The 14281-nt window shown below is 38.8% G+C and overlaps 2 protein-coding genes across 8 annotated transcripts in view; both read left to right on the plus strand.

Annotated features, from left to right (window-relative positions):
• The first annotated feature begins 452 nt into the window (after positions 1 to 452).
• Positions 453 to 9193, plus strand: rab12 (RAB12, member RAS oncogene family). Of its 2 annotated transcripts, none has more exons than XM_015049082.1 (6): positions 453 to 846; positions 3117 to 3177; positions 5933 to 6071; positions 6265 to 6354; positions 6949 to 7053; positions 7513 to 8039. In XM_015049082.1, exons 1-6 carry the CDS (start codon positions 639 to 641, stop codon positions 7618 to 7620), a joined length of 711 nt encoding a protein of 236 aa, XP_014904568.1. In that variant the 5' UTR covers positions 453 to 638; the 3' UTR covers positions 7621 to 8039. The 2 variants fall into 2 exon arrangements, with proteins under 2 accessions (XP_014904568.1, XP_014904567.1); XM_015049081.1 differs by having other exon boundaries at positions 454 to 870; positions 7513 to 9193.
• A 434-nt stretch (positions 9194 to 9627) lies between these two features.
• The window catches only part of mtcl1 (microtubule crosslinking factor 1), a 76240-nt gene continuing 71586 nt past the window's right edge, over positions 9628 to 14281 (plus strand). For 5 of the 6 annotated variants that reach the window (XM_015049074.1, XM_015049077.1, XM_015049075.1 and 2 more), the window contains exon 1: positions 9628 to 11711. In XM_015049074.1, the coding sequence (XP_014904560.1) occupies positions 10932 to 11711 (780 nt within the window). In that variant the 5' untranslated portion in view covers positions 9628 to 10931. The remainder of the gene's footprint in view (positions 11712 to 14281) is intronic. The other variant, XM_015049079.1, reaches the window with a different exon arrangement.

A 14281-nucleotide genomic window follows, 5' to 3' on the forward strand; every position in this document is an offset into this window, starting at 1 on the left:
AATTTGATTTAGTATTAGGTCTTCTGCACAGGGGCCATAAAATGGATCAAGACAAATTCTACAAGGGCACTGGCCCCTGGCGGTCCCCATCTAGGACCGCCCATGGGTAAAGCTCCCTGAGACACTACGGTTTCAGGGTTTATCTCCTACGTAAACATTATCAGATGCAAAGAAATGAAATGCGTTTCTTGCCAACCGCTAAAAAAATTAAAGGAGAAAAAATTAAATGAACTATATTTAAACCGTTTATTCTTCTAGTTTTTAAATATTTCCTTTCCATTCCATTCCCTGGAACTGCAAGAAGAAAGTGGGATTTATTGGCTTAATAATTAATCTTTCAGTTAGCGGAAACAAGGAAACGTTAAATTGTAAGTTTTTGTGTTTGTTTGTTTTTTTGTCTTTCTTAGATTTTGTGGTTTTTAGAAGCAAATATTTGGATAAAAATGAGTCTGGGAAACGGAAATGACGCAATGACATCCAGGGTCTCTAATGGCTGAACAACAACTATCAGCGGGCAACAAACTTTCCCTAACTTCTCTGGACAATAAAGAAAGTTTGAAGTAGCAAATTACTTTGGCAGTATCTCAGCTTAGGTTTGTTCATATGTTAATTTTGTTGTCATAAATGTGGAATTACTGATGGATCCGAGATATGATATACCGCGGAGGGCCGCTGCCGGTGGTGGCAGCGGAGGCTACGAGAACTCGTCTCCCGCTCTGGGGGCTCAGTCCCGCCGCAGGAAGATGCCTCCCCGACCCGCTGACTTTAAACTCCAGATTATAATTATTGGCTCCCGTGGAGTGGGTAAAACCAGCCTCATGGAGAGGTTCACCGACGATACTTTCTGTGAGTCATGCAAGTCGACAGTAGGTGAGGACAGGGTCTGTTTTTTCTACTTTTTATTCAGGCAGTTTCAGTTGGTTTTAAAAACGGGATCCGACTACTTCCTGAAAAGCCATTAAAACCACGATGGGATGAGCGAAATGCGGCTTTTTCCTCCCCGTTTCCTGTGAGAAGCTAATTCATGCTAACAGGTTTAAGACGACAGAGTGAAGTTTATAGTAATAGAGTTAAGTTTTATTTTCCATAGTGTTAATAGGTTTCCAATGGTCTAAAAATTATCTATATAGCTAATAGTTCCAATTAAAATATACGTGTTAAGCGTGAATTGATATAAAGATTTTTTAAAAATACGAAGATTTTATGAGACGAACGTCTGGTCTAGTTCAGCCCCCAGTTCCCATTTTCCTCCATCTTAAATTTGAATATTTTCCTGCATCATTTTGATATAAAGAATGTGCCTTTCTTGTTTATTTAAACATAAAATTAATTGTTGTTGCGACCCTGTAAACAGTCCTGTGACCTGGACCCCAGCCAGCCACAATGGCCAGTCCCAAAATAGTCACACACAAGCTGCTGCTATGATGGAGATCCATGTTGTCTTGCCATTCCTGTGACCCAGCAAAGGCTCTGTGATATTATGTTAACTTTATCAGAGGCCACTTGTGGAAATGTTTTGCATTATCCCGTGTAATGTTTATTTATATCCTGTAATATAAGTCTGCTGTGTTCTTAACTTGTGTTTCCTATTGTACTTTCAAATATGCAACAAGTAGACTATACTGTTTACTACTTGTTGTCATACCCCTCAAATTCATATTTAACGCTGTAGAAGAGCTCAGAGAAATTATTTTCTCTAAGTAACACAAAATAAAGTAAAACTATGAAGTAAAATTCAAAGTATCTCACTTAGCCAACGTAGCAGATGTCAGTAAAATAGATTCGGTCAGGTTGTTGGTTACCAATGGTTGGAGTTTTTTATTCTTTTGTATTGTGGCTTTGGGGATAAATTTTCAGTCCTGCAGCCCAGGAACGTTTGGCTGTGGCTGCTCTCTTGCCCAGCTGGGATTGATTGGAGGGGGTGACTGTCACAGGCCACTGATTGGGATGCTCTGTGCCTGCCTCCAGCAGAGCCTCTCAAAGATAGTCCCAACAGAGTCCAGGCACCTCCGCACAACCAACCCAACCCTGCAGACGAGTTTGTCTTGCTGTTCTTCTCTGTCAAGCAGATTTTTCTGCAAACTTTGAACATCTAAAAGCTGAATTTAAGTCAATTCTTTCTATGTAAATTAATAGCACAAACTCAGTCAGATTGTATGTATTGTGAAGATGTCTTGGTAGGTTGTTGGGTATAAAATAGGGTAGGTAAGAATAAGCTTGGCATCAGCCTATTCCTTTTTTGGTAAATTATGGGTTTGTTTATTGTTGGGGTTTTTTGTTTGTTTTTTGTGTCCTGTGTTTAATGTGGACAATAAAGTGATTGATTGAGATTCCCTACAGAGGAGCTCAATTTCAAATCTGAATGCTTGCAACAATTTTTATAATTATAATTTATGAGAACTGAGAAGAATTATAATTATAATTATACATTATTATTTAGGGATGTTGTCCAGCAGATAGGTGAATCTCCATCCTAGTCTTTAGTCTTTTTTTTATTTGTTTTTTGTATCTTCTGCAAATCTCTGTCTTCAAAGATTAGCTGAATTAATACTGAAACTAAATTAAATTACAAACAAACTGTATTTACCAATTAGGTCAATTCTGACACTTTTCAGAGATTTATTTTTTAAAATGTAAATAAAAAAGCAGTCTTCCCCTCAGTCTGTGTTCTTTTATCCCATAAAATCCCAATAAAATGCACCAAAGTCTGTTGTTGTAATGTAATAAAATGTTAAAAAGCTCATCAAAGGAACTTTAATCCATCACAGGTAAATTTAAACAAGATTAAAGTCAAATGGAAACCCCCCAGAAACTACTCGCATGAAAATGAAAGCAACAGAAGAAACTTCAATGTCAACCTTGATCAACTCAGTAAAAAACAAAGTACATGATATACCTGCTTCTAAAAATGTTTTAGTATCGTTGGACAGAGTATAGTTGTATTTTTGTCAGTTTAAAAAAAAAATATTCTTCCTTTTTTGCTGGGTGATGTTTTAATGTCTTCTGTTTAGGTCGTTGTTGAAAATGAGAATTTGTTCTCAATGAACTCATCTGGTTAAATAAAATAAATCATGGATGGTACTCGGCTGAATTCACGTTTCTGTTTCCTTTTGCAGGTGTTGATTTCAAAATCAAGACAGTTGAATTGAGAGGGAAGAAGATCAGACTTCAGATATGGTGAGTTTTCCTCTGGGATGAGATGCAGTTGATGCAAACCTGCTTGGTTTCTTTGTCCTGCACTAACCAAGCTGCTGCTGCTGCCATGCAAGGCTCATCTGACCTGTGCAGATAGTTTGTTTGTTTATTTTTAAATTAAAAAATAGGCATTTTGAAGGCAGTGCGAGTTTTTACATAAGATTTACATACATTAAAAAAAAAATTAAAAACATATAGCTCACTGCAGTAATGTGCTCTAATAATGAAGCACTAATTACCAAATATTATCTTTGTGATATTCATGAAGTGTTTGTTCAGTTTGGTTTCATTCAGTATTTTTTTAAGTTGTGTCTCTCTTACAGCTTTAAATTGTCCTGAATATTTGAATAGGAATCTAAAATTTAATCATATTTATGATTAAATTAAATTACATATTAAATGTTTTTTAGGCTCTAGAACAAACAAAAAATCAAATATATTTTCCCAAATGGAAGAAAGCATTTAGTTTTGTAAAAAATAAAAATAAAGCATTTCCCTACTACTAGATTTCTTTGCTCATGCAATATTTTATTCACTATTATTAAAAAAAGTAGTTCACATTTATCATTTTTGATTACTTTTTTTTGCTATTGCTTCGTCATATACAACAAATAATTTAACTAATGTTTTCCAAGCCATTTGTCCCAATACTATTTAAAATCTGAAGGTCTTGATGCTCAAATCCAAATTTTTATTTTTAATGAATTTATTTTTTAAATTTTGTACTGAAGTTCACTTATTTGTTTCTTGTATGGTTGTTCATACTAAATAAATGCGTCAGTAATCTGTGTGAATGGTTTACGACCCCGAAGCGACCCGCATGCGCAGAAGAAGAAAGTAAACGTCACGTTTGTGTCGCATAAAGATTATGACGTCCCTTTAATTATCAGAACTGCCTTTACTGTCATTGTGCACAAATAAAGCACAAAGGGATATAAAAAAAATTGCAACTCTCCAAGAAACAAAGAACAGCTGGGATGTTGAGACTAAAATAAATAAAAATGAATAAATAAAGATCAGGTTTAAGATATATTTGCTATGTTCAGTACAAGAACAGTTCTTTTAGAAACTGTTCTTTAGTCTGTTTATCCTTGATTTTATTTTAAATAAAAAATGTTCTCCCGTTTTAATTTTTCTGAATTTAGTTTTTTTTCCATTTTTAACCATATTTATTAACCCAGTTCTGGTACTGACGAAGTGTAAATCTTAAGTTCCTAATAAAGCCTGTCTTTGGAGAATGGCCCGTTTTAGGTTAATTGAATTTCATTTATATGCAGCTTATTTGGTAAGTTTTGTTTGTGAAAAATGATACGAGCTGAACTTTGTGGATTAGTTTTCGGATCCGAGTCGTGCCGCGCGGAGCTTAGCTTCGATGTGGGACTTCCTCTGCTTGTTTCACTAACACATTTCTGCTGCTGACGAACCGTCATCCACTTTTCCATCTCAAACTCACTCCTCTACCAGTCCTCACTCTGATCTGGACAGCTGTCACCCATTGTGTGTGTGTGTGTGTGTTTGCGTTCTCGTCGTGTTGAAATCTGTCATCAAGCTCCACCTCAGCTTTGTCCAGTCTCGGCTAACCCTGCCATTGTGCTGCTGTCTGTCCACTCTCCTGCTCGTTAGCCTGACTGTGACTCACTGGGGAGAAGGGAGAGACTAGCTGGCTGAAGGTACAGTAGCTCTGCACTTAGTGTTGCTTATACTGCTGTCATTAAAATACAACTGTGGGTTGTTGGTTTTGTTTTTTCTTCCTTTTAATCTCTGAACAGAGAATTTAATTCAGACATCAAGCCATGACATCATAATTACAGACCTGTTTAATAATACAATCATTCCACTTTTTATGTTGTTTTACCGCCTGTTAAAATGTGATTGTGTCGTAATACATAAGCATTCTTTGTACGTTGTAGATTTAGACATTTTTATGGTAAAAATTACAATAATCTATGTATTTAAATCAGAGCTTAAACAATTAATCGGATTAATCGACTGTTGAAATAATCATATATTTAGTAGTTGTTTAATCTGAGAAAAAAAAAATCGACCCAGAGCTTAACTATAAATTCATGCCACACTTTTCAGATTTTTATTCATAAGAACTATTGCTGAAATGATCAATCAGATAAATGGTGATGAATCAGTTATTGAAATAATCAACTAATTTAGTGATTGATTAATTATTAACTGGAGAATGCAGACTTAGAAAAAATTGCTGAAAGAACAGCTTTTTCAGAGCAGGAATTAAGCCAAACTATACAAAAATTATGTACATTTTGCATTTAAGATTAGAGCTGGAACGATTAATTGTGATTAATCGTTTAAATAAACTAATAACTAATTTAGGACTCAAAAAAGCCGTTTACTGAAAGAACAAGCTGTCATTTTCATGTCAAACTGGTACATTTGAAGTGGCAGGAGAATATGTAGTTTATGAACCTCTTGTGTAAATAAAAATCTGAAAAATGTGGCATTTTTGTTCAACCGTCTTTACTCTGATACGTCTAAATGAAGGATCATAACTTTACGGCTCTCAGCTGTCATTAATCAGATAAAACAATAAACCATTAAAATGATTATACCAATAATGTAGAAACGAGCTTCCTCGACTGATTCTTCTTGTACATCTTCATTTAATGTAATGAGGACCCATTAAAGTAAATTATTTCTGATTCAAACTGGTGTTTTTGTTTATATTTAAATCCTTTTTGAATAATGTGGTCTGATCTCTTTGCTACAGGGACACTGCCGGCCAGGAGAGGTTCAACAGCATCACGTCGGCCTACTACAGAGGAGCCAAGGGAATCGTCGTGGTTTATGACATCACAAAACAGGAAACTTTCGAGGACCTTCCTAAATGGATGAAAATGATAGACAAGGTAAGAGAAACTTACCAGATGTATTTGATTAAGAAGACACCTGTCAAATGTTGTGAAAACCATCCCAAACCGAATTAACTGACCCAACGTGTTTTTTCCAGCCAACATTGGTTGACACTGTACATTTCTAAAAGCCCAGTGCCGTTTTCTGAGTTGCTGTTTCTCTGCCCTGTTTCTCGTTGTGGCGCGTCAGTACGCCTCAGAGGAAGCAGAGCTTCTGCTGGTGGGAAACAAGCTGGACTGTGAGACGGATCGGATCATCTCAAAACAACAAGGAGAGAGAGTGAGTTCACGTCTTTACATCATCACTACAACTTCAAACTTTCCTCTCATGTTTACCAGCTGATGTCACGATAATCAATAAATCAGTTAATCACACGATAAATTAAAGTAAACTCAATGATTTCCATTTGCATGTTTTTTTTTTTCCTGCCAAAAACTGGGTGATAAAAGTCTTCAACCTGCTGCTTTTGGCTCAACTAAACTAAACCTTTTTTTTTCTGAAGGACATTTTTGTTTACATATCATAATTAATGTTATTTGATGTGTCAGTGACTTCATAACATTCATGAAGACTCCTTATACACACCGTCAGTGTTTCTGTTGTTTATTTTAGATATCTAAATGTTTTCCAGCTCCAGTGTTAAATGTTCACTAGAATTTAAAGTTTATTGATCTTTCACAATGTGTTCTTGCATTATTACTTGAACATGGTCTCAAAACATCAGTTTTATCGTTTACCGCAATAACTTCTTTGACAATTTATCGTCTAGTAAAATTTGTTATCATACCAGGCCTACCCATGGGCCGTCCTTTCCAGGCCTGTAATGCTAATGATGCTGATGCTGAATTTCCTGATTTATTTTGTATTTTACAGTTTGCCTCTCGGATAAGTGGGATGCGCTTCTGCGAAGCCAGTGCCAAGGATAATTTTAACGTGGATGAGATTTTTGTCAAGCTTGTTGATGACATTCTCAGCAAGGTTGGAGTGTTTAGGATTTTGGATATTTATTTATTTATGAGGTAAAACGATGAATTAAGAATTTATGTTTTAACTGATTATGTTTATAACCTTCGAAAGAGACTTTTATCTTTTATTGTTCCATTAGTGTAATTAGATTTTAAATAATTTAATGGCATAAAGAGAGATCAGTTGTAACATTCAGCAAAGCCAAGAATTGGCATTTAATTGCATATATTATATAAAATTATTTTGTTTTGAAACAACTGAAATTTTGTTTTTCAATGAATCCCGTCTGATTTGGGAAGGTTTTTTTTAGATTATTATAATTGAAAATTGCATATGTTCTGAAAAAAATCAGCTATTTTTATTTTTAATCCACATCTCCCAGCTCCAGTGCAGGTAAAGCTGCTGTTTGTTTCCATTTCTGTCTTGTTTTCTCACCTCTGGATGGCTGAGTTTCCTGTTTTTTTCCCCCAGATGCCTCTTGAAGTTTCCAACAAGGAGCTCTCCAACAGCGTCCTGTCTCTGCAGCCTGAACCCGAAGTGCCACCGGAGCTACCCCCTCCCCGCATGCGCTGTTGCTGAGACTCTGTGTGGAAACACACCCGACACACACACATACACCCCCAGACGCTCTCTGAAACCTGCAGCGCACCAACGTGGCCACATGGGGGCAGTACACAGCAGCACTTTATTGACCGCTGCTGTAATTGTTGCATGAATCGAGCAGTATTATCCTCTCTGTTGCTTCCTCTCCTCCATTACTGAACACTTTGACCTGCAGCGCACTAACGCTTACACCTGGAGAACCTTCCTACCACCTGCCTGTCTACACCCAGACTACCTCAGTGTTTGGACGGTTACACTAGGCATGTGGGAAACCTCTCACTAATTTTAAAATCATCCGAATCGCTCCAAGACAAAGGGATTACATCTCACATCTCTCTATAGCTCAGTTTAAGCTTGACGTGTTTTTACTAAGAGACAGATTAAGCATAAATACGGTGTGGTTGCTGTAATTACTGGATAAGGTGGAGATATTTTTGCCAAGTCATAAATTTATGGATCTACTTTATCTTGAAGTATTAATGTGGCTGGAGTTATTTTTCTATAAATTGTAACGTTTTGCACTACAAAACCAGATTCCCATTTTAAGCTGACATGCAGGAAAACAAAATAACACAAGTTGTAGTTTATTTAGCACTAATGTGGCTACGCTCTGTAGACGCAAGGAGATATGGGTAATGTAGTCCTGGATCTATTTGTGCTAAAGACGGTAATACCGCCAGAATGCAGACATGGTTCTATCCTTTCTTGTTACTAATACTTCTCTGTTGTTTGTTTATTTTCTTATGAATTTGGGGGGAAGAATAAACAATAAAGGCTTAAAAAGTTGGAGCAGTAGAAGGCGACTTGGTTGGTGTTTGTGTGACTCAGGAAACTGATGGGCTCAGAGCTGCACAGTTGGGATTTTTTTCTGAATTGTGAACAATTAAAGCCCCATTATGTTAAGTGTACTGACATCTAGTGGTGAAGTTGTAAACTGCATCTAACTTAACAACCTTTCTATTAATTTTCCACGTTTAGATCACCAATAATCTTGCATTTCTCCCTCGTTTTGGTCTGGTGGATTGTGTAAGTTCAGGCTTTGTTTGTTATTAAATTATCGCAGAAGTAGCAACGTAGCACTGTGAGTTTTGATAATAAAAAAGAAACTCAAACTGACAGCTTTTCTAGAATAAAATAAAACATTAAGTTTTCAGTTAAACCTCCTAGCAATAAGACTATCGTCCAGCAGGACACCGTTTGCGCTGAAATTATCTGGAAAATTGGGATTTTTATCGCCTGAGTTTTGGAAGTGCGAGCATTTCTTCAGATAGTGGTGTTCGTTTGGAAAGGAAACCTTTCTCCCCTCGACGTTTTGGCACTAACCCTGTGGACTTTGTTCTGATAACCAAGCCTTTTACTACTTTGTGGTTTTTAACTATACATTTAAAGAATTGCGTTTTATTTGCGACGTGTATCCTTTATGATGTATGTCTGTTATTTTGTGTTAAAACCAGTCTCTGGAAGGTTTAAAGCAGATTGACTGTATTTATAACTTGTGGCATTCTTGAACTAATGAAATGCAATTAAAGATGTCTATATTTATTACTAAGGCTTTGTGTTTATTTACGTTTTTTGGTGACTGAGAGATTAGGAAGTTTGTGGTAGTGGCAGCATCATGTGGAGAAAAAACTAAGAGTCTGCAAAAAATATGAGACAGGACGACAAGCATGAAGCCTGACGCTAAAATCAAACGGCTTTGAATAAAGCACATTCATGTGTTCAAATGGTGTAGTCAAAGTCCAGGCCTAAATCTAATTTGAAATCTGTGGCAAAGCTTGAACAGTTGGCTTCTTTCCCGCCCAGTTCCTCCAGACTAGCGGCAGCAGTAATTAGCTAACACCTGGAAGAACTGCAACTCTGTGGAACTCATCATAAATGTTACTATTCTGTCCAACTCTCTTAAAAATGACTGTAAATAGTTTGTAGCTGCAGAATGTAACTTTTATTAAATATGCATATTTTTTTCATATTGGTTAAAAATGTCACCATGTCGTCACAGTTTGGTAGGAGACAGATAATCGATGGAAAAATAAAGCTCCTCTGTCTTCTCCAAAGGCAAACTTCTGAAATACACCGTTCAGTCAGAATCGACCAATCAGGGCCCAGAGGAGGGTCTTAGCGCTGTCAATAATGCTTATGTTACATACTACAGATTCTACCCAATAGCAGGATGTAAGGGTAGTTAGCATGGCCACCGATCACTGCAGATTCCCGTCAAGGTAAGTTCTTTCCACTTGCACATATAGCAGTGAGTGCATGATGTTGATTGACATCGCTAGGTCCCGCCTCCTGGCTCTGATTGGTTGTTTCAGATTTTTTCACAGATTATTTGTCTCATAACATGGTGGCGGCTGTTCATATTTTTGTAAAAGTGGCATGCTGCAGCTTTAATGGATAAGGTTTGTTGTGATGACAAAGCAGCTGTCTAAAAGAGAAGGAACTTCTTAAAGAGACAGACGTCAAATTGGAAAGTCATTTCTTTTCTTTTATGTTTGATATATACACTTTTTCATAATTCAAGGTAACAGTTACTTCCTTGTATTATAACATGTCACTGTGTGCCTTTGAAATACGTAACATTTCGCCTACAATGCTATTCTTTTCAGATTTTTACTTGTAAAAGAAAATGAGTCATCAAAATGCTTCCACCTAATTTACCATAACTTTGCTTTAAGTTTGTTGTGAACATTTTGGTTCGATATTCTGTTCGCCTTTATTGGGCTTTTGCATAAACATTTGTCCCTTTGTGAAAAGGTGTTCAACAGCCGCCAGGACATGCGCAGCAGAGCGTGGCAGACCTGGTCCCACAGAAAACAAGGGGTGTGAAGCAGCAGCGCATGCGCCTCGCAGGAATCCACGGGCGTCGAGCCTCACACCGCAGCGATTGCAGATTTTACGTGTCATTTGTGAAGGAGAGCGACTGGCTGGGGTCCGGAGCGCATGAAACGGGAATGGAGGAGGAAGGGATCTGACTCCGGCTCACTTCTGTGATTCCCAAGTTGAGTTGAAGCAGCCCGGGCTGCAGATGCAACCTGCCACTAATCCCCTCTCCTTCATTGCAGTGTTTCCTCTGGAGGCTCCACAGGCAGAGGGGACTACAATGACAACCTGGTGAATGTTGCTGGATGGAGTGAAAAGCAGCATCCAGCCCGCCGCAGGATGCGCATCCCCAAACCGACAAGGAAGAAGAAAGCAGAGCAACCTGGCTGCTTCCCTGCAGGCGCACGTCAGAGATTTTCCTCGGTGCCGTGGATTGATCGTTTCCTTCCTGATCATCCTCCTGTATAATGGAGAGCTCCAATGGCTCTGACTCCAAACCGCAGAGCCAACTGTTGGAGAAGAAGAGGCTGAACCGAGCGCCTTCCCCGGCGAGACCTTTCCTCAAGGATGTGCACTCCCGTTCCAACAAACCACCTGCCATCGTCCCCAAATCCCCGAAACTGGCCAAGCAGCAGCAGTCTGCCACGGCGTCTTTAGCCCATCCGAACCGAACCTCCAGGCGCAACACAACCGGGGCCAAAGAGAAACCAGCCACGCCAAAAAGTAGCATCAAGTCCCCCGCCACGAAAAAACCCACGAAGGCGCCGCAGCATGCAGCGGCCAGCAGCACCAAGCCGGACAGCACCAGCAGTCCGATCCGCACCAAAGGCAAGAAGGGCAAACTAGCCGCGGGATCCCCGGGGCCTCTCAGCCATGGATCCCCGATCAGGGTTCCGACCGGCGCGCAGCTCAGCCGGGTCAGCCAGACGGACAGCAGCTCGGACCTGTCGGACTGCCCGTCCGATCCGCTGTCCGACGAACACAAGCAGGCGCCGGCCGCCAGCGACGCCGAGTCCGGCACCGGCTCCAGCGACCGGGATCAGCCTGTGGGCGATAATCCTGCTGCTCCGGCGCCCACCGGCGCGTCTCCGGCTCAGCCCGCTCCGGGGCCGCAGGGAGAGAGGCAGAAACCGGAGAAACCGTCCACCAGCGCACAATTCAAACCGGCAGGAACCAGCAGGGCTGCAGTCGAGGACGACCTGCTGCGGGAGATAGACGAGCTGAGATCTGAAAACGACTACCTCAAGGTACGGACTGGGTTTCATAAAAGCCTGGACCAGAGCTGATAGATGCAGGGGCGCCTCTTGAAAGTTTTATGGTGGTTGGCTAGATGGGGGCTCTAATTATGTCTGGGTGTCAAACCAAAATTCAAAGTAGCAGAATTTTGAGTTTTAGTTAGGTATGGGAGTTGAAACTTATACTGTGTCCCAGTTACCTCTGAAGTCAGGACTCCAGGTTTAAAGCTGCAGCATTTAACTTTTATAAAAAATATATATATTGTTGAAGATGTCACCATGTCATCAAAGTACAATATGACAGATAATCTGTGAAAAGATGGACCTCCTTCACCTTCTCCCTGAGCTACTGTTGCTGTCTGAAGAAATACACCACTCCCGGTTAAAAGCAGCCAATCAGAGCCAGGAGGCGGGTCTTAACGCTGTCAATCCCCCTCATGTACTCTCTGCTAAATGTGGTAATGACAGAGAAACAACTGATTGTCTTTTGTCATTGGTGGTCATGCTAACTAGCCAATCACAACCCATCAGAGCCAGGAGACCGGTCTTAGCAATGTCAATCAATGTGCTAATAACAGAGAAACAACTTACCGCTCCAGGAAAACTGTTTATCTGCTGTCATTTGTAGCTAGGCTAACTAGCCTTAGCATTAGTGGCAGACTATGTTGTGGTGAACCAGTTGTAGCAGAGAGCAAAAGGGAAGAGGTGAGCATGAGAGTGATTGACAGCGCTAAGATCCTCCTCCCGGCTCTGATTGGATGTTTCTGACTGAGTGATGTATGTCTGCAGTTAGAACTAGGAGATATTTTGTTTCACATTATCTGTCTTCTACTGTCAACATTTTAGCAAATATGTAAAATACATTTTTTGTAGAAGTTACTTACTGAGTTTTGGATTTTCAACATGGCGGCGCCCGTAAACACAGTAACTTTCATAAACATCATTTTAAGTGAGCATCACTTTTAATTTGTTCAGTTTACAGCTGCAGGTGCTACATCTAACATGTTAATTTTAGATGCATTTTTTACATGTGCGTGTTGTAAAATAAACATGTTTCCACCACATCTTAATACTCTTGATGCAATGAATGGCCATGTCGTTGAACGGCGAAGTCTCACCAGTGGGAAATCCGACTCCGGAGAGCGTTCCAGTTGATTTTTCCAAAAGAGACATTAATTAGTTAGCAGTTATCCTTATCTCTATTCTTGTGTGTTCAGCCAATCAGCACCAAAGGAAAATGGATGCCGCTTCTGGATTGGCTGCTTTGTGTAGGAATATTTCAGCTTCCTAAGTTGCATTTTCTTTTTTTATATTTTAGATTTCTCTGCAAAAAATTGACAAATATGCAAATTTTCCACGAGTAATTTGGAGAGATATTCCACAGACAAAGCCTCAAATACATGAGGATCAAAAAAATCCACCAGTTTCATGTCAGAATGTGAAAATAATGCGCAGTTTATGCATATAATCATAAGACCATCTGACCACGGACTGGGGAATTAGTGGGGGAAGGGTGCAGCAGATTTTGAGGGGTCGCCCCAGTCTTCTCCTTTACTGGCTGCCCCAAAAAAAAATTCAATGCTGATTGTTATTGATGCCCTTGACTTTTCACCTGTTTTATTATAACCTAATTTTTCATCTATATCTCAAATCTAAACACATTCCCACTGGTTTTCCATCCATCATGTCATCCTGGTAATCTTCTCAGCCATCTCTGCGGATTTGACCTTTATTGATGGGACTTTTATGAGGGGGAGGCTTCATCCTGGTGCTTCCCCCTGTTTTTTCTTTTTTCATATTTTTCATTCTGTTTCAGTCAAAGCTAAAGCCTGTTCAGACATAAAGTCTCACGTTTTGCTCAGATTAATGCATCTGTGCTGATGAGAGCTGGATTGTGTAGGACACAATATTCTCACTGCATACACATAAAATTAAGCAAATCTGCAGCGTGGTAAAACATATTTTGCGTATTTGTTTTTGTTTGGTGTGTCTTTGTTTTGATGCAAGTAATTATGGTTTACCACAAATCTATTAGTAAGCTTAAAAGAAGACGAAAACTGATTTATAAGTATCTTTTCAGCAAGAAATATTAGCTTGTTGTAAGTAAATAATTCCTTTATAATGGTGGCAGATTTTCACTTTTAAGAAGAGATTTTTCCATGTTATGAGTAAAATAATTTGCATTGGAACTAGTATTTATTTAACCAATATTTAGGAATAATTTACTCAAAACAAGCTAATATTTCTTGCTGAAAAATTATTTGTAAGTTAGTTTTCGTCTTATTTTAAGTGTACTAATAGATTAGCATTCGAAACTAGACCAAATTACTCAGTAAGAATTTGTGCTAATTTTCTATTTCTTTAAAGATTATCTGTAAAAGCTCGATATTTGACACAGGAACCATATTTTTAAAACAAAGCTTGAATCTAAACTGGACTTTCTGTCTCATTCGCTGCTTTAAAATGTACCTACAAATCGATAAAAAAGAAAAAAAAAAGACACAAACGAACCTTCAGTTTTTCCATTTCGAAGATGAAAAAGTTACATTTGAACACAGATGAAAGTAATATTTCAAACTTGA

This window comes from Poecilia latipinna, unplaced genomic scaffold (genome assembly GCF_001443285.1).
Source record: "Poecilia latipinna isolate Pla-1442-1.1 unplaced genomic scaffold, P_latipinna-1.0 Scaffold925, whole genome shotgun sequence".
In the NCBI taxonomy this organism is placed as follows: Eukaryota; Metazoa; Chordata; class Actinopteri; order Cyprinodontiformes; family Poeciliidae; genus Poecilia; species Poecilia latipinna.

Excerpts from the sequence above, each read along its gene's own strand:
- rab12 (XM_015049081.1), top strand. The coding sequence starts at position 639 with ATGGATCCGAGATATGATATACCGCGGAGGGCCGCTGCCGGTGGTGGC. Across the intron at positions 6,355-6,948 it reads CAAAACAACAAGGAGAGAGA|TTTGCCTCTCGGATAAGTGG; the intron begins GTGAGTTCACGT and ends TGTATTTTACAG. Across the intron at positions 7,054-7,512 it reads TTGATGACATTCTCAGCAAG|ATGCCTCTTGAAGTTTCCAA; the intron begins GTTGGAGTGTTT and ends TTTTTCCCCCAG.